This window comes from Syzygium oleosum, unplaced genomic scaffold, assembly GCF_021117445.2.
Source record: "Syzygium oleosum isolate NSW1041296 unplaced genomic scaffold, Sole_v2.1 Sole_v2.01, whole genome shotgun sequence".
In the NCBI taxonomy this organism is placed as follows: Eukaryota; Viridiplantae; Streptophyta; class Magnoliopsida; order Myrtales; family Myrtaceae; genus Syzygium; species Syzygium oleosum.
In genome coordinates, this window is record NW_026607485.1 from 36206795 (window position 1) to 36232914 (window position 26120).

Below are 26120 nucleotides of genomic sequence, written 5' to 3' on the forward strand. Positions count from 1 at the left end.
TATTCTTATTCGAAGACTATTAGGCTTAAGTTAATAAATAGAGGGAAGGCCATTGAAATCTCATATTCAAGAAATGCAAGACACAACCTTTAACATCCCGTTACACGTGCAAAATTAGATTAAAAATGTGTGAAGGGTGGGAGGTAATATGCATGCAAAATAAACTTAGGGCTTGAAAGATATAGAATTGGGCTATGATATCATAATAGAATGTCCAGTCGAAAAGCTTTAATTCCTTGCAAAATTTTTCGCTCTATGTGAGCAATTGAATCAATAATGCCCTCATTTTTTTTGTGTCTTTTACTCTCTCTAGAGTGTTGATAATTCTTACTTGGGACCCCACCCATCTGGATTCTAAGCATATTACAGATGTTGGATTATTACAAAGCAGCCAACCATCTATTTTTTGGTTTTTTGGGTAAACATAGAAGCCTTAAAAGGTAAATTGAGAGTGAATTCACTCGCACTCACGCCTTTGTTGTTCATGGTTCATAAATTGTTCGCTACTTTCAAATTGCTTCTTGAAGTGTAATGTACTCCTTTGTTCTGGTGAAGAGAGTCTACCCTTTACTGGCACAAAGACGATTGGCAAGGCGTTCTGATCTATACTCATGATGAAAATTTATTGGCTAAGCTACGTACATATAGAGTTATGTACAATAGAAAATTTATTAGTGGTTTTTGGGACTCTTGCCTAAATTTATATTTGTATTTATATATAAAACTATAATTATGTATGTTTTAAAGATTGCCTCACATCATTTAAATCCATGTTGTAATAGGTTCTGTTTATTTATGCAGTATTCATCCACCTAATGACAAGATATTTGGTTGAAATTTCCATTAGCTTGCTTTTTTTAGTGCTTTAGAGAGATTCACATAAATCTTTCATGTTTTAGTAAAAACACAGTTAATATTGTTTCGAAAGATAGGATACAAAATGCAATTATTTTGAAGTTCTTCTATTCGTTCATAGGATGTATACCTTCCATTGCAATTTTATGCAAGATTGACTTATTCAAATACTTTATGCTTGGCAAATCACATCACAACATCATTTTATTGAGCATAGAGGAAGCACTCAGAAATTACAATAATCGTTCAGAGGTGTATTCCACCAATGAGTGCAATGATCAACATATCACCATATGGTTTCTCTCGTTAACCATTTATCTTTCTCTAAGTTCACTTGGTCAAATATTTTGTAGCTCAAATGAGTACTTCTGGCTTTTCCTATAAAAGTTTGATTTTTCTCAATTTTTTAACAAATGATGAGTTATTTGACTGTCTGGACTACTTTTTTTGGATTTTCTTTTCATTAGCCTCCACATTCTAAATTAGAAGTTCTCTAAAGGTGAATTCTCCACAAATTCTTTACATATGGATTTTAAATTTATTTTTTCTGCGTCTATCTTTCATTTATTAGCTTTTCAAAATGGATTGCAAAAGAAAAAAAAATAAGAAAAGGAAGAAGGTGGACTTCTGCTCTGTCTACGGAAATACTTATATAGTCATTAGGGTTGCGTACAGAAGCAGTAAAAGTCATCGAAAAATAATCTTGCAATAGTCTCAAGCATAGTCTAATGATATGACCATACTTTGATTAAATGAGATTTTCAATCAAACGTACGTTTGTATAAACAGGTTTAGCTTCCACCTTTGATGCAGCTCCAAACAAAGAAAAATAATTGAAAAAGAGACTTGGTGATGACTATTAAAAGTATAAGATCATTATCGAGTGCAAAACTAATGATCTAATCAAATGTTGGATGGTGTAAAGTGTAACTTCTTAAGACATGGAATGATAGAAACAATTATTGTTATCCAAGGATATTTCAAAATCTTTGATTGGGATATCTAAGTTCTCTGGTAAACCACTTAGTGACTTAGGAGAACATGGTTCTTTATCTCGTAATTAATTGTTAAAATTTCATGTGGGGATTACATTTTTTCAGATAGGTCATGATTTCATTAACTTACGTATCTAAAAATGAATTAAAAAAGTTAATCATGGAATACTCATGTTGTTAGTTCTATTGGTCCAACTAAGGAGGGGCCAGATGTCAACTCTTTAGAGGCGCCCTCTCAATGCACCAAAAATTACTTTCTAATATTTCAGATTTACCAAAGGAAAGTCGTCTAATGATAATCAAAGGTAGAATTTCTTGTTCCATGACTAATCTGATCAAGATACATTTATCGTTAAATATACAAGAAATTCAATTAATTTAATGTGATAATTGAAGCTTAATTTGTCACTACTTACTAGACAAGTATGTAATTAGAGGGACATACGGTGCGGCATTCTGCTTGTCTTGATGGGTTCGAACGGCCACAAGCGACCAAACAAGTGAATGTCATTTTAGTAGCAAAATATTGATGATGATATGTAAGCCTTGTTGTTCTTTGAAAATTCCAAATTAAATTGATTGATTAAGAGGTCACATCATTATGAAAGCGCTCTGCAGTGGTCATCGGGGAATTACCTCAAACAATACAAACATTAAGTCTAATCTATTTTACTCTTCACCGAAGAAGTTTTCGTGAAATTCAGAAGAAAAATCAAGCACGATCGACCTTTATTAGTATGGTAATGGACTTAGTTAGTAGTGCTACATTCTTTACGTGGTCACAGGGTCACATCCTTTATGTTCATGTTGGGTTATATCCTCCTTTTGGGGTATGTCCAAGGTAAGATGATTTGTAATCATGCAGTTCATATGCTTTTTTGAAGAAAAAAAATCATTGGTTCGTCAATAATGTTCCACCACAAAGTTAATTAGCTTATATTTCGTGTCCTGACGAATGCAACATGAGCTACTTACAATTGTGTCCAAAATCACTTAAACCCCACGATGTCTAGTCTCTGTCTACTACAAAGGAAGATGTCAGTTCAAATGCATGTCCCATGCATGTGGAACTTGACGTTGCAAAAAGTCCTGACTCCAAACTCGGACAGAAGAGAGTCAATCGGAGATCTGATGTGTATTACACCTGCTACAGCACAAGATGGTTTGAACCCATTTGTCTGATGTATAGAGTTAAAATGAGTCTGCGCCTGAAAAGTTAAAAATTTCAAGAACACAACCTATGTGCTGACAGGCTTGTGCTAGGGTTTAGGGTTTCCTCTTGAAGGGTGTGTGGTTCAGGGAAAATGAATATACATTTTAATTGAGAGAAACATGCTCGTCCTTCAGACGTGGTCAATTCAACCACAGGCACCAGAAACGACAAGCCACTCGGCAATAAAAAGAGGGACAACAAGGAGACATCAATCCCTATATCAGACAACCAGCAAAATCCTAAAACTCCAGTCAAGAATATGTGCTTCGAAGACGGTTGGATGGTAGATTCTTCTCCTCCATTTGATAATAATTAGACGCAACAAGAAAATCGCCATGTTATCATCGACGAACGTCGATGTTTTTGATGATCTGAACACCAATACAACAACTCCATGACAACAGATCTCCAACATTCATACGCTTCCAATTAGTTTTAGCGTGGATCTGAATGATTATTTAACCAGGGTTTTTCTTTTTTAATGGTTTATATGAGGACGAAGCAGCATTTGGATGATGACAAGATTACAGTTGAATGGGGAATTCATAGTGCTTGGTTGACATAGACAAACTATCTTCTTGGATGATACCAACACAAAAGACAGGTCACGGCAACTTTTTTGAGCTGATGACAATGACTAAATCCTAAAGAAATAGTAAATGATGGGTATATCTAGTCCAATTATTGATGGTAAGGCTTTTTTTACAATTATAATTACGGAATGTTGAATGGGAAAGAAGATACTTTAGGATCTAGACATCATGTGTAATGCACGGACCGACTAATTCCTTAATTACCTCGCTAACATAAAAGAAATAGTATTTATAATGGACTTGAACCAGCCGGTTTAATTGGTTCAATCAATAACTGGTGACCTTTCCAGTTTGGTTTAATTCCTAGCCCCGAACCTAGTTGAAAATTCGGGAAATTAGTTCAATCGGGTTCGAGGGATTTTCATATTGTAATAGAATTTGAAACATTCAAATTATGGTTCAATTAATTTCCAAGGACGCATGCTAATTACCCGTCCTTATATATCGAATAAGACTATACCTATAGGATGGCAGGCATGACTTTCAAGGATAATAAGATGAAGTGACATTGTATTTTAAACACACAATTGTTTGATCCAAATCAAGCACTTAACCACTTAATCAACCATTTAGATAAAAGTGAAAGCCCAAAAGTCTAGCCCGGAAGCATTTAGCACAAATAGTCTGGGCTAGGATTTTGGGCTCATTCTTTTTTCACATTTTGGGCTGGGCTAGACATTTGAGCTTCATTGTGTGAAGCCCAAAATGGGCTTGGCCTAGACCGACCCGATTTTCTTCATATAATTTCTAATATTTCTAACAACATTTGATTGATGTTTTTTCGCGAAATGCATAAATAAAATTTTACAACTGAATTAATTATCTTTTTATATTATCGAATTAATTATTATATTTTGGTATTGAATTAATGAAATGATTTATTTGATGTAAAATATTGCAAAAAATAATTTCGGGCTTAGCCAGACCCTAACAAGCCCAAAATTTTCGGGTCGGTCTCTCTAGGTTCATGCTTGATTTTGGGCTTGGGGTGTCCAAGCCTGAAAGTTTTGGGCCATGCTAGTTTTCAAGAGTAAGCCCAGCTCGTTTACACTGTTACCGTTAGATGTTGACGTCTAATAATTGGATTATGTTATTACTTCCGGTTGTCTAATGAGAAATCGAGAGAATACAACGATAATGTTGTTGACACCTATTTTTTTTTTTAATTTTACCCAAAATTAATTATGTAAAAATTTAGGAGTTAATGTCCTTAATTCCTAAAACAAAAAAAATTATTTAATTACATTGCATATAGACATTAGGCACATTTGCATTCATAGGTAGACATGGCCACGGTTCCGGTTCGTGGCCACGTATGAACCGGCGGTTCCGGGCCGGTTCCGGTTCCGGTTCGTAATTTAAAAATTAATAAAATAAATTATAAAATAAAAATTGCAGGCCTGGTCCTCCGTCGGTCGTCGCTCGGGCTTCGCGGCCTTGGCCACGGTGGCGGAGGCAAGGTTCAAGGCGGCGAGGAGATGAAGCGGGAGACGGGGGCGGCGGCGAGGGGGAGAAGGAGGGGGACGGGGACGGGGACGGGGACGGGGACGGGGAGGAGGAGCGGGGGGTCCTCCTCCTCCGGGGTCGGGAGGAGGGGAGGAGGAGGGGGCGTCGGCGTCGGCAGCTGCGGCCATGGGCAGCGGCGGGGGTCAGATCTGGGGAGACAGGGGGTGGGCGGAGGAGAAAAGGGGAGGAGCGGAGGAGTGCGAGGGCGGCGGGGTAGTGCGGGGGAAGGAGGAGGGGGCGGCGTCGGCAGGTGCGGCCATGAAGGGCAAAGGGGCGACGGTGGCGGGGGTCAAATACTGGAAAGACGAGGGCGGGCGGAGGAGAAGAAGAAGAAGGAGAAGGAGAAGAAGAAGATGCAGAGCACAGAGAGAGAGAGAGAGAGAGAGAGAGAAGGAGAGAAGGGCAGTACGAGGCAGTGAGGTGTATGGACCGTATGCAAATGGCGAAAGTGTAGAGAGAGAGAGAGAGAGAGAGAGAGAGAGAGAGAGAGAGAATCTAGCTTTTTTTTTTTTTTTAACGGCCCATAGACCACGGGTCAAATTCTGACCGAACCGCGGCCCGAGGCCAACGGGCCGTCGGTCAAACCGCGGTTTGACCTAACGGGCCGGTCCCGGGCCAAAACTGGCCCGTGGCCATGTCTATTCATAGGATCTATTAGATCATATTTTCTTTTTAAAAAAATTAGTTAATTTAAAAAAAAAAATCGAATCGGCCCCTGCCGGCCGCTCCCTTTTCTCCTCCTTTTTTCCGCGCGAGCTGGGCCCGGCCCGGTTTGCCCCCCCTCTCCACCTTTGGCCTGGCCCTGCTCCCTCTCTCCTCCTTCCTCCCCTGCAGCCACGATTGGCCGCAGCCTGGGACAGACGCGGAGAAGTCTCTCTACCATGCAAGCAGGCCACAAAAGTCAAGGAAGCGTAGTAGGTTGGTGCAAAGCATTGAATGGACGACTTTCGCGGCAGAGGCCAGTGGTCGGTGGCGGCTATATAAGCCAACGAAGAGGAGAGAATGGGGTGGCAAAAAACAGAGAAGAGAGAGAGAGAGAGAGAGAGAGAGAGAGAGATTTTGAGAGACTTAGAGAGAGACAAAGAGTAAAAGGGTGAGTTGAGAGTTTGTAGGGTCTGAAGAGGAAGCCAGACGAGCCTTCCCGACGAGCATACAGCGCCGGCGAACCCCAAGACGTGCCTCGACCGGTAAGTCTTCTCGGCCCCCCTGTTTTCCCCTGTTTCTATTTGCAGGTTGGCTAGAACTCGCGCCGACCGTTTCGCGCGAATCCTAACCCATGCCGTCCCTTCTTCCGGTCTAGACTCGTTGTCGGAGGCGAGTTGTGGCCGCCAGAGCTGGCCATTACCCCGAGAGAGATTGAAGTTCCTCTGTTTCGGTCATGCACTCCATCTATTCGACAAAATGCCTGAATGAAATTGTTTTGTCTCGGTCCTCGGCTGGCGATTTAAGAGCTGACCGGTGACCTTTGATCTCCTGGGTTGGCTTTGTGATGGCCATTAGAGGCCGGATAAGGTCAAAGTATGACCTAAGTTGCCGGTCAAGCTCCGACCGACGTTTGGGCTCAACGAGCTCCAATCGGGACTTGGCCGGCAACCATCCCGGTCAGTCGTCCAATGGTCTGCCATCCCCTAATCTCCTCAGAAAGGCCGGGCGAAATAGGCGGCAACTTGCCGGATTTCTGCCCGGCTGTTGGTCCCCCGAGCCTAGAAGACTCGGGATTTGGCCTGAATTGGCCTGCAGATCCAGTCAAACCGATTTGTAGGCTATATAGAGCCGGTTCAATCGGGTCAAACCAGCCCTATTTCGTCATTTACCATCGGACCGGGCCCTAACCTGGCCCGATCCGGTTCAGGACCCGAGTCAACGGCCCGGGTTGACCCCCTTGACCCGGTTCGAATCCAGAGATCCAACCTGGGTCAACGAGTTTAGGTCAGGTCCGTTGACCTGGGTTGATTCTGACTCGATCCGGATTAGCCGGCTCGACCCAATTGAATATTATATTAATATTATATTCTTTTTAATTAAAAATATATATTTTTTAAAAATAAATAATAAAAAATCGAAATTTTTTTTAGGAAATAGTTTCGAAATTAGTATTTTAAAATAATTTTCTAAATTATTTGATTAATAATTACGTCTAAATCGGATAAGCCTATAAGGTTATGCAGTAGGAGTTTGGATGTTATTTTTACTACTGTTGTATTATTATTAGATATTATTATTATGCATGCTAATTCTAATCAGTATATGATTGCATAAATTGTCATGTGTTGAATGTCGTATCCCTTGATTGTTAATTGTTAATATTTGTGCACTCGTTTGTTCACCTCACATGTTAGGAGATAAAGGTCCTAAAATCAATTCAAGTTGTCTAATAAATATTTTCTGAAATGAACAGGATAAAATGTACCAAAAGGGCACTAGTCACTCAACTAGTATTACCAAGTTCCCGAACTCATTTAATCTCTGATTCGTAGGAGTAAGGCAATTTTCCCGTCACCTTACTTGAGTTTCTAATCGACCCACCTCAAACTGATTAGTGACGACTCTTAGATAAAAATCACTTCCAGATTAAAAACCTAAATCATAAGTCACAATATGATATAGGCTTGGGAGAGCCCGAGTTAAGTCCTAAACCTAGACTTAGTGTATACTCAGGCAACACCACTTAACCAAAGGTTGGTTGCGACAAATGTGTTATAAACTAATCGACGTGCGAGTGATAATAGATATGTTGTATAATCACGGGAAAAAGGGATAAACATGAAATGAGTTATCAACCGAAATACTTTAGCTAAAGTGTAATACCATAAGTATTCTAAATGTGTATAATTTGTTTTGCTGAAAAAGAATAGATTGTTCTCTATAAGTTCAGAAAGCTTAGGTACAATGAGTGAAAGTTGTATTGAACATCACGAAAGTTGTATTGTATTCTTTCAAAAGTGATTATGGGCCTCATATTAGATTTGGGCTTGATCCAGCATAAGACTATCAAGAAGATAGGCTTAGTGGGGACTTTGTTTAGGGCCCAAAAATTAGGATTATCGATCTCGGCCTCTGATTAAAGAGCTGTTTGATGGTTAATCACAGGGCTTAATTTAGACGAGGGTGAGGTTTTACTCAAGTAAGATAAATTGATTTTGATTGATCTAAAGCCCAAGAAAACATTTGAAGTAATGCATACCGAGTACTGGCTATGACTTCCTTTGTGCAGATACTTTCAGGTTCATCTATTTTGCGAATATTGTCCTTTGTTAGAAAATATTTTCGAATTATGTTACTGTCAGGACTTAAATATCACTTTAATCTTGCAATTTGTGAGTTCAGTCCTTCAAGTTCTTATCGTTCAATTCAGTAATTTATATTTTATCAATTTATAGAATCAAGAGTCCTTCTCTCATGTACGTTATTAGCATTGTTAAATTGCTGATGTGGCAATTTTGAAATGGAAAAAATTTCAAACTCGCGGCATTGCTATGGCACCACATCAGCAAATCGAGAGAGAGAGAGAGTATACCACGCTTTTGTTTATTTTCTCATATTCATCCCCGTAGTTCCTATCTAATCACTAGAAATTTTTTAGCGGAAATTTTTAACAGTTAGTAGCATTGATGGTTAAGATGGATATGAGAAAGTAAACAAAAAAATGGTACGGAAAATCTCTTTTGAACGTTGCTATTGAACCACTGTAGTTGCCCCAGTGGCCACCCTTCTCACATGAGAAGCGAAAGGTGGGGAGTTTAATTCCCCACCTTCTCGGAGGGGCTGAGGGTGGGGACACGTGAGTGAGGGAGTAGGCTTCAAAACTTGTGTACAGCATATAGTGCACACAGTGGCTTGTAAAATAGTAATACGATAGAACCAGACAAAAAAAGAAAAAAACGAAAACCGTTGCTGTTGTCGATTGTTTCATAGACTCAAATCGAAGTAATTAAAATTCCTTGAATGCCATTGTAGAGGGGCATCGGTGATGCGATCATTCTAATAAGTAATGGTTATAGATTAAATAGAACATTTCATTGCAGGTGTGCAAACATTCTACGGTCATGTTTAGAGGGTTAGCGACATGATCTGTCTTTTCCCACCATCTTGCCAATCCAAAAGAAAATGCTAAATGCCTGTTTAGGCTAACCTTACCGATTCTCTTACAGTTGAATTGGTTTTTGACTTCCGAAAAGAAACAGTTTTGAGACATTCGTTGACCTTCCTAATTTAGGCTCCGTCTGCTTCGTGAAAAATGAAGGATTTGGAAAAAAAAATTTCTAAAAATGATCGCCAGAAAAGCTTTAGACATGTTGAACTTTCACCTGTTAAGGATTTTGTCTGTCTTGAGAAAGGATAAGTTTTTGGCCCCAAGCTAACCTCATACGACATCTTGTATCAACTCAGCTGCTATCATATCCAAATATGACACTGATCGCTAACCTGGATAACAAAACATGGTTTTGAAGGCAAACGATATTTCCACAGCACAATAGTATTCTTCCCCTACTTGTCAAAAGTCCCCATTTTCATAGATTAATTTGCCCTTAAAACTCAGAAACATTCTTCATGAAGATTCTTGAACATTACAAATAAGGAAATATCGTCTACCAAATTGAGTAAATAATCAAAGAAGTCTATTCTTTCTTCTTCTTTTTTTCTTTTTAATTCTAACATTTTCTGTTGTTCATTAGTGATATTTAACCTTGTTCTAACCTACAGGCAACAAAATCTGGTCATATTACTTTCAAAGTTATTAAAAAAACAAAAATTTCAATTTTTTTATCTGAACATAAATTATTTGGTATAAATCGTAGTGATGATACTTTTGTTATTAACATTATTTTTTATTCAAATCAAGTGAATCCTTTATTACTTTAAATTATATATACTATTTTACTAATTATATGTCCTTGAGTTTTCCATTCTCATATTTACTATAATAAGTTATATCATTTAATGGTATTTTTCATTAATTTTACTACAATTTTTCCATTTAAGGCTATATTTATTGAGTGTTGACACCTAAATTTTGGAGACCCAATTAGTCGTTCATTGCATAAAAATTAGGAATCGATCCCGGTCCCTAGAAAAAAATTTAGTTAAATTGCATATAAATTAGAAGCATTTGAATTAGTATTTAGGCCCATATAATTGCATTTTACATTAGGCTGACAGTGGCGAATGAACTTGAAGTTAGCAGCGTGAGTCTAGCTCGCACATCAAGCAATACTCAGCCAAGCTAAGGAGATAGGGGCCGAAAATTTCAAGGGTAAAAGCGGTCTAGGTTGTCTTAATTTGAGCTCAAATCAGCACATTAAACTTTAATTAAAGAAGAGCCCGAAATAATTTAGCCCACTGAGAAATTAAATAGAAAAACCAGGTTAAAGCCCATTATATTATAAAAGGCCAGCCAATTAACCTAGGTTTAGATTATAAATATGTCGTTATACTACTTGGGATAATGGAGCGTTCATAATTTTCAGAACACACAAGAGTGAAACACGTGAGTAATAGTGAGAGCTAGAGAGAGAGAGAGAGAGAGAGAGAGAGAGAGAGAGAGAGAGAGAGAGAGAGAGAGAGAGAGAGAGAGAGAGAGAGAGAGAGAGAGAGAGAGAGAGAGAGGGACCGGCCAAGTTCTGCTCCCGCGCGTGCCCGTGCCGTTGCTGCCGTCCGCGCCCGGCCGACTGCGTTCACCACTCGACCACCTGCGCCCGTGTGCCCTGCCGCACCGGCCCGCTTGCTGCTACTCCCGCTCGACCAACCCGCTTGCTGCTGCTCCCGCTCGGCGTCGTCGTCGCCGTTGCCGTGCCCCACCACTGCCCGAGGACCAAGCCGTGCCTGTCTGTGCCCTTGCAGCTCCGCTGAAGTACTACACCCGACGAGCCCTATTGCTAATCACCCTGCCGCTGCCGCCCCATGTCCAACCGTGCCAAGCTATCCCCGGTCGTGCCTGACGCGCCCGCTGCCCGTTGAACCGAGGCTCGAGCCCGTGCCGCCGCTGTGTCCCAGTCCCACCGTCGCCGGTTCCTCGCCGTCGGCCACCGTCTCGATCCGCGAACCTGAGCCCCATCCGAGTTCGAATTGGAAATATCCGCAAATTAGGTAAGATCATTATTCGAATATTTTTAAATATTTAATTTCCTGATTTTCGGATATTTTAAATATTTTGTGAATATTCTGTGGATTGCTAGATATTTTAGGGATAATGTGTACTATATCCGCAATATTCGAAAATACCCCAAATTAGGAATTTTTTTCTAATTTAGCAACGTACCTGGACGACTATCTGACCTCAACCCCAAGGTATGATACGCGATAGTGCAGAAGATTGTTATCTTAGCCATAACCACTTGGATACGATAATATATCTTATTTGCTTTCCAAATTCAAACGGTCGGCTTTCCATCGATATTTATGACTATATAGATATGATCGTTAGCTCGAATCGTTTTCCCAATTTGAACATGATAAATAAACTTTGCGGATTGCATGGATTGTTTGAATGTGATTGCTATCCTTTGTTTGATTGCCTTATTTTTTAAATAAAAGAAAATCCAAAAATATTAGTTAGGATTTAAGTTAGAAATATTGCATGTTTAGGGTATCCTGGGTATATCTAAAAGATAGGATATTTTTCTAATTAAAATTGGGATTTAGGGTAGCTTATTTCCTAGTTTAAATTAGGGATTATTCTAGTCTTAATGGATTATTTAGGATATTTCTGGTTTCGAATTTTCATAAAAGTATTCAAAAAGAGGTCATTTTAGAATAAGTTAGAGTGTCTTTCTAGAATAGATTGCATGTTATTTTAGGTGTTTTTATTATTCCGAACTTTAATGAAAAATACCAACAAAAAAAAAAACATCATTTGCCTATCATTAGAAGTAGGTCATATCGTCGCATGACATATAGTTTGCATGTTAGGTTTCATTAATCGCATGTCATATTTCGCACGTTATTGCCTGTAGGTTAGTTTTCATTTAAATAAAGAGAAAACCCTAAACAACACATTGATTGAAGTGCTTGTTAATTAGAAATCATAATAGGACTGTCTGTGTGATTTTCTAGCTAACAATACAGATGCTTATATTGATAAAAGGTATGTTGTCCTACTAAACTAGTAATTTATTTACTACTTTATGGGTGTTACATTAGTGGATTGCGCATCCGCATGGTCACCTTGCATGTTAGTGAATAGGTAATAAAATGGATCCAGACTGCCTACTCAAACATATTTTTTAAAAGAAAAGGTACTGAAAGGGCGTTAGACTAGCTCTAGCGTAACCAAGTCTCCAAATTCAAAATCTCTGGTTCGTAGGAATAAAACATATCTCCTATGTTTTATTTGAGTTTCTAATTGACCCACCGCAAAATAGATTAGTGGCGACTCCAGCATGAAAACATTTGCATGTTAAAAACTTAAATTCTAAGTCGTGAATTGGTAGGGCTTGGGAGGGCCCGAATTAGGTTTAAACTTAATAATCCATTAGCCGAACCTTAGATAGTGCACCCCGAGGGTAGGTCGCGACACTAAGAACAATACGTTCACTTAATAAAATAAGCTATAGTTAGAATTGTAAATATTACTTTGGTAATAAGGGGCTAGTTTGTTTGATTTTCTATTTTACTCCATTGAAAAACCTATATTTAGTTTTAGTAATAAGTAAATTTAATCGTAACAAAAACAACATTTGCTTTAGTCGCACCACTGTCACTGCCACATGATTGAGTATGGAAAAGTACAAGAAATAGGTAAAGGAAGACAAAACTGTGTTAGAATACTATTTGATTGTGAAAATGTCATTTTCGGAATTTAAATTGTTAGCTTGTCTATATAACCTATAATTATCAATGCTTTGCTAATTTAAAGGGGATCCATCTCTCAGATAGCCTTCTCTAATTAACTTTAGTTGTCTAATTGACAACAATTTGGCTAATTAAGGGTGTGCATGTTCGTGGAAAACTTTTTCCGTACAAATTATTTTTTAAAAAATGACTCGTTTTTAGTTGTTTGGCGGCATATTGAAAGTGACATGGAAGAAGTTTTTCAATATTTAGATCTTACTTTCAAATAATCATTCTCTCTGTTAGAATTATATTTTTTTCCTAATGAAAAATACTAACATGATATCAGAATCCTTGTCTAAAATATTATTAACATGTAAATTATAAAATAATTTTTTATTATTAAAATAAAACAACCTAAAAACGGATGCCAAAAGAAGTAGAAAATGGAAATAATTAACAACCTTAATCTCGCAATAGTCACAAAACTACAAGTAAGAATGGTTCTCCATTATGTATGAGCGTGCACGTGGAAAAAGAGTTAAAAAAACAATTTCTTTTTTTGTAGGATGGAGAAATCATTTTCGTAAATTTTAACTATGGTTGTTTACCTTCAACTATAAAATCTTTTCTGTTGATTATCCTATTGCAGCGAACCAAATACATGAAAGTTTGGAAAATCACTTCTTGAAAATCATTTTCATGAAAATAAACACACCATAAGATACTTCATTTTTGAGTTAATATCCGGGGTGGTATAACTAGGACAGCTTCAATTGGCCAAGGAAAAGAGCACTATGTGAGCTTTAATCACCTCCACTATTGAAAAGCAAACTTCAGCTAATCAAATTTTGGGCACCGATTCTCCATACCTTAATCAATTCCATTTGTCCTTGATTTTATAATCATGTAACCACGACTTTTTTTTCATCAACATGTTATAAGAGCATTGAAAGATAGAATTTTGAGCAATATTTTTGCACTAAGTGGAAGTTGAAAGCATGATTTTATATAGCAAAAGAAAAGGAAAAAAATTAAATAAAACGAAGGCATCCGGTAAGGGTTGGTCCAAGTGGAAGTTCGAGGAAGAATAAAGAAAGAGTATAAAGAAAGGACAACAAAAAGTCGTATTCCAAAGTGGGCAATTTTCGACCAAAAAAAAGGGGCACTTAAAATTACAAAGGCTTATGCTAAATTAAGGTAAGGAGGACCCTAAACAAAGTGGAATGTGGGAGCAAAAGTGGAGGTATTACATTCCTTAATCCTCAGATTAAGACTTTAACTTAATTGGAACAAAACCCTACTTTTTAGCCAAGGTCACTAAATTCAATCTTGGATCAGATCATGTCGGATGCCCACTATAGAGGAGAGCAAAATGGAAAGAGAGAATCTTAACAAAAGCAGGTAGATGGTGGCCTCCACAAAAGGAAGAGAACAAGCTGATGCACACAAGATTTTCTTAGGGTCCTCTCTCTTGATGGAATTATACTATATGCAACGTGCATGCGCAATCCCAATGGCAAACGAGATCAGCTGTCCTCTAAGTGGAGCCTGATTTATATTACCAGAATAGAATGACTACAAGCGTTTCAAATGATTGATGAAGCGCATTAAAAAACATATTACTTATTGAGAAAACCTCATATGATATTTTGAAATTGACAAAACTATCTAATTATATCAACTATTGGACAAATGCAGATGTTGTCATACCTCAGAATTGAACAAATGCAAGGATAACTCTATCACCAGATATAGATATAGAACCTGAAGTATGAAGTGGAAGATTGAAGATGATTGAAAGGACTTGGAGGTGAACATGTCAAAGAATGAGAAGTTCGTGAGGACTTGGAAGTGCCATGACAAGGTAAACAGATCATGTGGTCGTATTCATACACAAAAGATAAATTGGAAGGCAGCACGTAAGTCAACTAATGGCGGGAAGCCTTGATAGACTCATTGCTGATAAAAGTAGTTCCCTATATCACTTGAAAAGAATGTGCATATTGTATAATTACGCATAATGTCCTGAAGACCAAGATATTCCTTTTGAGCAAAATCTAAACCTTAAGGTATGCCTCAAGCCTACGGAGAGAAATTTTATCCATTGTCAATCAAATTACTAAGAAGGATTATTTCTTAGTACAACCCGTTCTATTCGTGGAAACCATTTTGTCACTAGGAAGATTTGATTGTATAGGCGATCAGATCTCCCAGTGATTATGGAGTTTATCTTAAACACCTAAATTGATCATCTTGAAGATTTTCCTACCGTTAGTATGGATCTTGAAGACTACATAAGAAGATCAACATATGCTGGTGATCACACGAGTTGCGAGAGCATCTACAAATTGAAAAGGTTTATTCTCAGAGATTCATATACCCTTGTTATTGAGCAAGCAGTTCATTGTTATTGAGAGTGATTCACTGATTGTAATCTCTATTGAGAAGTATATGAGAGTGTTGTAGTATTGCTTGGAAATCAGTAGTGTGATCTACTAACTTTGGGTGGAAGCAACATGAGCTACATTTAAACCTCTTAAAAGATTAGTAGTGAAATCCAGCCTATTAATAGTTGTTAGTTTAGGAGAGCGAACGCAGCCTTGATCTAAGCCAAACTCTTATAAAGATCTGCGTACAACTCTTGTACCTCTTTTTATTTATTTTCATATTGGTTTGATAGACGCATACTACACTTGATATAATTAGCTTACTCTTACATATATTAAATTGTCCTACCTAACCAAACTTGTTTTTAATGATTCCGCATAATTCATTAAGTTTTGTTTGATAGCCTATTTACCCCCTCTAGATTATATCCTAAGTAGTACCGACACGCGACACGCGACACGACATGACACGCGACACGTTATTTCTCAAAAAATAGAGAATTCCGATACGTTAGGACACGTTGTATATTAAATATATATTTTTATATATACATAATAAATTATTATTTTTAAATTTGATTCAAATAAGTAAATAAATAATAATAAAAATCCTAGAATGAATTTACCCTAAAAAAATTATACACATAAGTTTTTAAAAAATAATTATGTATAAATAAATATATTAGTTAAGAAATTAAAAATAAATAATCAAAATTGAAAAAAAGGAAAGTACAAATGCTGCCTTCTAGGCTTCTCTTTCACGTCTCCACCCCATTCTCTCTCTCTCTCCCTCCTCCAAAGCCTTCGCTTTTAACACTCTTTCTCTGCACGCTCCTCGACGCCCGCGAAGGAGAAGACATGCCTTCGGACACGAGCGAGCGTAGGCCGGCCCGGCCTCAGGTCTCCGCCGCCGCCGCGGGGGGAGGAGCCAGCCTGCACCATCCGCCTCCGCCGCCGCAGGCGGAGGCGCTGCCCTGCCCACCAACACCAAGTTCTGCTGCCACAGCAACTACTACCTCTCCCAGCCCCGCCACTTCTGCAAGTCCCGCCGCCGCTACTGGACCCAGGGCGGCACCCTCCGCAACGTCCCCGTCGGCGGCGGCTCCCGCAAGTCGGCGGCGGCGGCGGCGTCGGCCTCCGCCTCGTCGAAGAGGCCCCGCTCGTTGGCCCCGCCTCCGTCCTCGTCTCCTTCCTGCAACTCCTCTAACTCCTCCGTGACCCACGACCCTCGGCGCCGGACACGCGTGTCGCCGGCGTGTCCGGTGCGTTGACCGCGTGTCGGATCTCCGACACCCGTTGACCGCGTGTCCGAGCGTGTCGGCCGCATGTCCGAGCATGTCGAAGCGTGTCCGACACGCGACACGTGTCCGACACCGACTTGGACGCCTCTCAAGCGTGTCGGTGCTACTTAGATTATATCTCTAGTCATAACATTACTAACCACCTAAGGTCGGGTCACAAGGAAGTAATTTCTTCCGACTTCTCTAGTTCCAATGTGAATGACTTGTGTTTGACCAAAACAAGGTAATGGACTAAGGGTGTGCTTGGGAGAGCATTTGTCGAAAGTATTGCAGGGCTTTTATGAAATGCATGTAGTGTTTGTAATGAAATGGACTTAGGGTGTGCTTAGGAGAGCATTTGGCGAAAATATTACATAGATGAAAGGAATTGCGAAATGCAAATAGTATTTACCAAACACTAATGCGGTAAACACTATTTCATAAAAGACTTTAGGTTAAAAAAAAAAACCAAAAAATTGTAACACCTTGTCAACTCAGGCGAAGTTGGAAGCTCTGGCGACGGCCATCACGGAGGTCATGCAATCCTAGGCAAGCCTACGCTGGAGTTGGGTGACCTCAAGCGACGCACGTCGACGTCCCAGATCTGCAAAATGCCAGACACCAGTGTCGCGTGAATTCCGAGCACTTCCTCCGCAGTCTTAGTGAGCTAGATTTGGACCAGAGCTAATGCTAGGGTCGTGCAACCCCAAGTGAGGCAATATCGGTGTTGCGAGACCCTAGGCGATGCACGCTAGGCATCCCAAATCTACAAAATCCCAAACACCGGTGTTGCGCAAATACCTAATTTGCAAAACTGAGGTCTACGCGACCATAGGCCAGGCCACCGAGGTCTCGTAGCTTAAGCGAGACTATGTTGAGGGTCGCGTGTTTGCGCAAAACCAAATCTCATGTGACATCGGGTGGCCCAAGCGATGCGAGGCCAAGGGTCACATGACCTTGGCGGCCACCATCGGAGAATCCGAAGCGAGGGGCTCAAAAATGAAGAACAATGCAAAATTAACAACAAAAGAGAGCCAATAGGCAGGCATAGCGTGTAGGGTCGACTCCTCGCAGAGCGAATAAAGTAGAAAGTGAGGAGAGTTAAATACGAAAAAACAGAAAGAGAGATACGTAAAGGGATTATGAGGGTGGGTATGCTAGTATCACGGGTGTAGGGTTCGACTCCCGAGCTCTGCAAGAGGCAGAATAAAAGTTAGAAAGTGAGGAGAGTTAGAAATACGAAAAAAAAAACAGAAAAAGAGAGATACGAAAAAGTAGTGAGGGTAGAATTGGAATAAAAGAACTCATTAATTCTGGCCTCTAGCATTTCGAAAATGTTGGAATGCCAAAGCTGGTATGGACTTGCCTAAAAAGAAAGACTTTTGGAAATGACGTCATTTGTCAAATGGGTTTCCAAATTGCTTCACCAAATATAATTGCATTTTCCCAAATGCCTTTATAGGTTCATAGTCCTTCAATAAAGTGTTGCCATACGTATCCTTATTTGGTGTACGGAAGTTGTTTTGGTATACATCTTGACCACGATATGAAGAGAAGTGTTAGGTCCTTATGTCACTAATGTCTAAAAATACTTTTTTTTGTTCTCTAGTTAAAATTCAAATCACACTTAAATGTCAAAAAATAATTAAAAAAAATTATGTATTTGTATATATGTGATATTTTCGAGTTAAAAAAAGTAAAGCATGAGAGTTGCAAGATTTTTTTTTTTTTAATAAAAAGGAAAAGTCATTCAAGAGCCTTGGAATAATGGTCCTACTCTTACATGACAATGAAGCGACAATGACTTTCAGTCCTAACTTAATTTTTTTTTATAAAGGAAGTGGTATTAATTGCTTGAAAGGATACATGATAAATACATAAACTTTTATGGCAAAGAAAATCAAAGCAAAGTAAAGCCGAAAATACAACAAAATAAAGTCAAATCCAGAAAATAGGGAGGATTGACAAAGTACTGGCAGGGTTAAGCACACACTTGTGTCATAAAAACGAATCTGTCAAGCAAAATAATTGGTGCTCGATCACTAGATCTCGTATTATTGTCGGTAATGAGTATACGCCGAAAATTTCTTCTCCAAGAATTACAGCATTGTCAATTGGCGGTGCGTGCCTTGGTTCGGTTTCCTCTACATTATCGCCGTACGGAAACAACCAAAACATGTTGAATAAATAGAGATCTAATTTCTGGAAGAGCAAATCTTTGTTGCTCAAGGAGATGCCAGAATTTTTACGATCACCAGTAAAACTTAAGGTAAAAGGACTAGTACACAAATAAAGTATAGGGGTATCATATCGCCAAAAACATTATTAAACTACTAATTCTAAATTAGGAGAGAATAGCTCATACATCTAGAACTAGATTAGGAGAGTTCAATGTTAGTGGTCTGCCATAGGAATCAATCAAGGTTGATACTCTAATATTAGTTGTGGATTAGGTTGTGTCAGAAAACCGACCTTCACTATACTTAGGTAGTCATAATGTCTTGCTAGAAACCGCTTATGACTTGTGGGCTAAAAAGGGTTTTGAGCACACTACTAATATTTAGTGAACCTACATGGTCGCACACAATAGCGAACTGAGTTAATATTTTCTGTGCGTCGGAATCTACTTAAAATAAGAAGTAGATTTTAATTTATTCTCCTATTCAACTTATCTACGCGGTTATGCACGTTATGAGATAACGATTAAACGTACGATTGAAGGTGGACATTTTGGCAAGCCCAAATCGCCCGGCCCCACTTCTTTTAATTCGCGTAGATAATGAGGCTATATATATACATATAGCGTGTGGGTGACGAAAAAAAAACCCTAAGAAAATACGAAGAAAATCATTCTTTGTTCAGAGATCTTTGAGAGAGTCTCGAAGATCAAAGGCGATCAGGAAAAAGAAGTCCAAGATCTTTAGCTAGTACTTGGATCGTTAGAGACTTCCGTTCGTGTGTGTGGATACCAGTAGAGGCGCAACACTTGGGGCGCTAATCCAGACACAATCGATTGTCAATTTACCTTTGATCTGCAAAAAGTACGTGTCGAACTTCTGTTTAGATTTTAATATACGCATGGATCCTGTCTAGGGTTTCGGTTTATAAATTCCGCTGCGTTTTTAGCACTTGAGGAACCCAACATTCAAATTCTCAAATCTAAAACTAGACTAGGAGAAAAGAACTCCCAAATCTAGATCGGGAGAGAAGAAAAAATAAGAAAAGAACACAAGCACTCAAACAAAATCAATAAGAGAGGGAAGGGAGGGTGAGACTAGCTCAAACCCTTCATATGGTCGAAGTTTGAAGAAGATGATGGAGAAAAAGACTTTTTGGCTGCTTGCCCGGAGGCAGTAAATTATCCATTCTAACCTGACTTAGATAACCATTATATCGCATCTATCCGCTATTTTTCTTTTGTTTGGTAACGTTAAGAGATCTTACTAAAATTATTTTTTAGATACCATAAGGGATGTGACAATTTTCTGTTGGGTATTTTCTAAGCCAATCATTCAATCCGCTATGGCTAATGGGCTGTGTCGGCCTAGGCATGGATGACACGACTCAAGCATGTTCGACCCGTGCCTGCTACGACCCTTCACTTACAACCCAGGCCCAATGTTTTTAGTGAACTCATTAGGAGATGGATCGACTAACAGACTTACTTCTTTTAGAGCTATAAGTTAATGAATCAACTTACTTCTTTCGATGAATTAAGGGAAAATTCCAAATAAGGACACAAAGTGCTTTCATTTTCTCAAATAAGGGCCTGAAGTGGACCTTGTGTCAAATAAGGATATGAAGTGCCATCATTTCATCAAATAAGGATTTGAAGTGAATATTATCTCAAATAAGAGCCTGAAGATGCCATCTCAGTCTCAATAAATGGCCTAACCTCACTGAAGTCAAGGGCATTTTCGTCTTTTAATTTTTTTTACTTTTTTATCTTTCTTTTTTTTCCTTTTGTGTTTTTTTTCCATAAAAAATAAACTAAGAAAAAGCTAAAGTTAAAAAGAAAAAAAGCACAAAAAAAGGGGCAGCAGCCGTCCCTTTCGCTTGTGGCCGCCGCCCCATCGCCGATGGGGTGGCAACCACAAGCGAGGAGGGATGCCAGCCCTCCCCCTTGTTTTTTTTCTTCTTCTTTTTAATTTCTTTTAATTTTTAATCTAATTTAACTAAAATTTATGTTAAAATTATTTTTAGACGAAAATGCCATTGGCCGACTGGCGAGCTGGCGGGGTGAGGCCTTTATTTGAAACTGTTATAGTCGCTTCAGGTCTTTATTTGAGAAAATGAGGACACTTCAGGTCATTATTTGAGACAAGGTCTACTTCGGATCCTTATTTGAGAAAATGCAGGCACTTCAGATCCTTATTTGGAATTTTTCCACGAATATTAATGAAAAATTGAGAATTTTCTTTGTTGTGCTTCGTGTGCACGTGTCTGTCTACGTGTTACGATTCAAGTGTTTACTTGTTTCAGCAGATTGGATTATATACGTCCTTATCGTTTCTATTGCTTCAATTTGGTAACAGAACGGGCAAAAAATGTCGGAGAGCTGAGCCAATGTCCTTAATGATGGCAATAGAAACAATCGTCTCGCTGACGAAGATTAAAATTGCCGCCAAATTTGAAGCAATATTTCAGACAGTGGACACAATCGCCAAACGTAATCTGAGTTCTCATGGGTCAAGATCAAGGATGCTGAGTCGTCGTCCCTGCTATGTCAGCCGACGTGGGGAGAGGTCATCGTGGTGGCATTTGGTGCAATCCTGGAGGAGGTTAGTGGGGATCGTGGTTATGATTACGATGTTGATCGGTGGGATCAAATGCAGGAGGAGGAAAAGAACCGTTTGGGACATGGGAGTAAGATGAATTATTGTATAACCCGTGCATACTCTGAAAATCCTTTTGAATAGCCTGAGTCCCTCTTATGATGCCATGTATTTAGAATTTTTTTTTTCACTTAAATATAGCCACCGCGTTGTGTTCGGATCACTTTTCGGGCATTGCGACTAGTCCGCCTTCTCGAGCAATCTTAAAGACGTAAACGTTCACATAGGCCTGGTGCATTTGAGATTTTACTTGTACAATGCTCCTGATAAGATTTGAATCCAAGATCACAATTAGAGAAGCAAATTCCCTTGTAATCTAAGGCAGCACTTCGTTGGTGTACTTAAGATACTTTATTAAGTATACAGTGTTTCGTACCAAAAGTGTAGCTATAGTATGCTAATAATTCCATCTCTTCTTAATTTTCTAGTTACTGAAACGATAACCGAGGCATACCAACAAAAGTTCGAAGGACCATGGAAGGAAGTGTTTGGACAACTTTGGTACTTGGTAGGCCAAAATGTACCAGATGCAACGAAATTCGGCCAACAAAAGTACCTTTGGTATTATTCAATAATTTCTCAAATTAGTGTTATTAACACAAAGGGTACGAAATGCCTTCTTTTTCAGTTCAATTTTAGGTCATATAATTTACTAAACATGGACCGCTTATAGATCACGTTGTGAAACAGTCACTTCACCCACATAAGTACACCTGGGTGGAGAAGATTGGCTGATCTCGAGTAGCCTTGCGAAGGACCACCCATGTCCTCGAAACATGGATCATAAACTTGTCTATAGAGGAAAAATTGGGGGAAAAGATGATGGTGGAGATATTGTGAATTGATTATTCCTTTTATTTTAGCAAATTTGAATATGAACAAGGACATATAATTAATTCACCAACTCGACCTACCCCTTTTAATTAGAATGCATGAAAAAGGGATCATTGGAGACTCTCCGTTGGAGTGAGGACAAAATTACTTGAAGGTGAGAAGATGCCAAATTAAAAAGGGTTTAGTTTAATTTATAGTATAATCCAAGTAATAAAGTTAGACTAATTTTGTCTTTTAGCCCAGTAATTAATCATTGAAACTGGTGAGAGGGAGAGGGAGGGGCCATTGAAGTCAATTTTGTCATTCTTAGAAGAAAGGCTTCCCAGATTTAGCATGTTAAGTTTTGTTCCTGAGAATCAGAAGACATTTCCGTTTAATTATAAGGTTTGTACTTCACCTCATGATTATAGTCAATCGAACACTATGAGAGTTACGAAAAGTGCTTCTAGTTTGCCAATTTCATTTCTTTTGTTCTTCTTCGGGCTTTCCCATGTTGTTAAGCCCCTGTTACTAGTAACATCTCCCAAAAATATCGAATAAAACCCTAAAAGTAAAAATCTGGATACTAGAAGATGAGGTCGAATGATTCTCCAATAACCCTTATCTTATATTATTCCTTGATTTCCATCTCTTCGAGTGTTTAATTAGCTTTGATTTTCTCCAAAGCATCTAGAGCATACTTAGCTTGCATAAGCAGGAGGACATCCTGATTATAATAAGATCAAATAAAAGTGTCATAGCTATATATAGAGCGTTTCCTCCACGATGAACAGTGGATATAGTCTATGAAGTGCATTGATCACGATCACGATCATGCACAACATAAGAGGCCATTAACCTAATTGAGATTCTATAATTTGTGCTTGAATTACAGCCTGCCATATGTCGATTCTATACGAGCTAAAACCCTAGGCTGATTGCTTGCTTTTTCGTTTATTTTGGGATTAAATATGTCAGTCCAAAGATTTAGGACCCGACCATAGCCGTACAAATTCTCCCTAGGAAGTAAAAAAGAGAGCTTATGATTCTTTAAGGCATTATACTATGTAAAAACCAAAGCAGTAGGTAACCCATCACTGGGATATCCGTGTTTCTTGGCTAATAATTTGTTTCTTTTTAGGCCTTGTTTGGTTGTGTTAGCAATTCAACATAGCCCACGTGCACTTATGTGGTCCACAAATTTGAAATTTCTACCTTATAATATGCTTGTCAAGTTCAAACTTATTAAGAGCATTAAAAGATAAGCGAATGGGTCTTAATAGAGGGGGACCACTGCCTTCATAATTGATGAGCTTGCTTCTTTTTTCTGTTGCCTTTTAATTGTATATTGCTATTCCTGTGCACTCATTTCGTGGAAAATTCGATCAATTCATTGAAACTAACTATTTCTCTTCTAGAAGGCAAGAATTGAGGAGATCCCATACCTGCAATTTTGGAGGAACATATGGTCAATTATTTTCCTTAGTACACAATAGTATAGGCTTTGAGGACTTTATTTCTCTTGTATATATGACATACTTTGGCTCATACAATTGCTATCTAACCCTAAAGATTTTGAGTGATGAACTTGGACAGTGTAGAGCAATAGTTCCAAACAAAGTATGTCTTCTGGATGGAATAAATTTTGTTCTCGGCTTTTTCTTATTTAAAATAATTACAGTTGACCAGAATCGCATAGCGTCATGTCACAGTACGCCAGATAAGAAAAAGGGTTTCGCCACTCACCGGAACCTTTACCATCCCTAGATCTATGGTGCAGAAGGCACCCAAAGAAAAAGAAAATTCTCCAATACACGACAGACTTAAACACAGATGTGTTAATTCGCCTATATAGAAGGGGAGGTCTTAAGCAATTGTAAGAGAGCGACGTGTCTTTGTTTGAGAGGGTCCTCAATTTCCTCTCTCAAATGGTGGACAAATTGGGCTCGAACTCAGATAGAGAAGGCGACAGCAAGTACAACTTCTCAGGAGGAGGAGCAACAAGTGCTTCAAATGAAGAAGCAATCTCTATAAGAGAGCAAGATCGCCTCCTCCCAATCGCCAATGTGGGGAGGATTATGAAGCAGATCCTCCCCCCAAACGCCAAGATCTCGAAGGAGGCGAAGGAGACGATGCAGGAGTGCGTCTCTGAGTTCATCAGCTTCGTCACCGGCGAGGCCTCAGACAAGTGCCACAAGGAGAAGCGAAAGACCGTGAATGGCGACGACATCGTTTGGGCTCTCGGGTCCCTAGGGTTCGATGACTACGCCGAGCCGCTCAAGCGGTACTTAAATCGGTATCGGGAGGTCGAAGGGGAGAGGGCCAGCCAAAACAAGGCCACAGGCAGCGAATCAAGAAACGAGAAGAATTTGTACGGGGACGAGTCGCCGGAGAAGCAGCCAGGCGCAGCCTCTTCGTCACCTCTGAAGTTCTTCGACGTGGCCGGCAGGAGTACTAATGGCTCTTTCTCTAAGAGGTATTGAGAGGTACACACATCTTGGAAATCAATCTAACTAAAACGATAGATTTTTAGGTTTTGCTAGTATATAGCATATATATAGATATATGTGAAGCAATCTAAAATATATATGCTTGTGGTGGTGTGTTCCTGGGCAACTCGTGGTTTGCATCTTAGAATTAGCATGGATTTCCTTTCACTGACTATTGGTAGATGCAGAATAATTATGTACAATTGATGATGGTTGTTAATTGAGAACATTTGTGTGCTTGATTTGCTGCTAGTTTTCTGTGAATGACACGAGTTTTGCAACGTTGGGTTTTGTATTGGAGGTACTTTGTGTTGAATTGGCCAAGAGTGCGGGTTTTGGTCTATACTAAACATGCTAACAATTTGGCCATTTTCTCCAGTTCAATGCCTTTTTAAAGTTCAGTCTTGATAATTAGAATCTGCATTACTCATGGAAGCCTAAAAGCATACGGCCTCAGCATTTTGAAACAAGACCTAACTCGTGCTTATGCTTGGTAACTTGTAATCTGGACAACTGCGAGACATATGAAACTAGTTATGTTGATATCCAAGGCTTCGTATGTACACCGATCTAATATGGTCAAAGAAAGGTTTAGATTTCGATTGATTCGCTGAGCTTTGAACTGTGTGACGATAAACAGGTTTTAACCCATGAAATTACTAGTACACAAGTCAGATTGATAGTGCATGCATAGAACATGTAGTGACCCGAAGCCAAGCATCTAATTTCTTTTCTTTTCTTTCCATGTTTGGCCAAAGAAAAAAGCTTCTAGTAAGGAATAACCTTTGCCCTTTTTTGCTGGAATTATTTGCTTGAATTGTAATGAATTTGTTTCGCTCAAAAATTGGGGTTGATAATCTAGAATTCACATCTTTGAAGGAGTTATAACTCGCTAGATTCAGTTTTAAGTCAAAAGCGAATTTAGATCTACCGCAAAAGGCTAGTGGATAGGTTAACTTCTTTCTTTGATTAATGGGTGGTTGATGGGCGAGATCATCGGATACCTTTAATATATTCCTCATTTCTCATATTAATTAATCCCGTGTTTATGGAATTTAAATTTATATGAGACCGATTATAGGTACTAAGAGTATGCAATAATAAGTGAGTATGGCTGACAGATGTACAACGATACTATGAGATTAAATTGTAATTCAAAACGAAATTTAGATCTACCGCAAAAGACTAGTAATTAATTTAATTTCTTTCTTTGATTAGTTGCTCGTTGATTGGCGATATCATTTGATATCCTTGATATATTCCTCATTTCTCGTATTAGTGAATATCGTGTGTACAACTTCAAAATTTATTTGAGACCAATTGCATGTATTGAGAGTGTGCAATTGAGTATCACCGACAGATGTATAATCTTCTTACTCTC

General features: G+C 38.9%; 1 protein-coding gene across 1 annotated transcript; it reads left to right on the forward strand.

The window, feature by feature from the left end:
- The first annotated feature begins 23972 nt into the window (after positions 1–23972).
- On the forward strand, positions 23973–25034 carry LOC115679193 (nuclear transcription factor Y subunit B-1-like). The gene has a single exon (XM_030602788.2). It carries the CDS (start codon positions 24179–24181, stop codon positions 24731–24733), a length of 555 nt encoding a protein of 184 aa, XP_030458648.2. The 5' UTR covers positions 23973–24178; the 3' UTR covers positions 24734–25034.
- The last annotated feature ends 1086 nt before the right edge of the window (positions 25035–26120 follow it).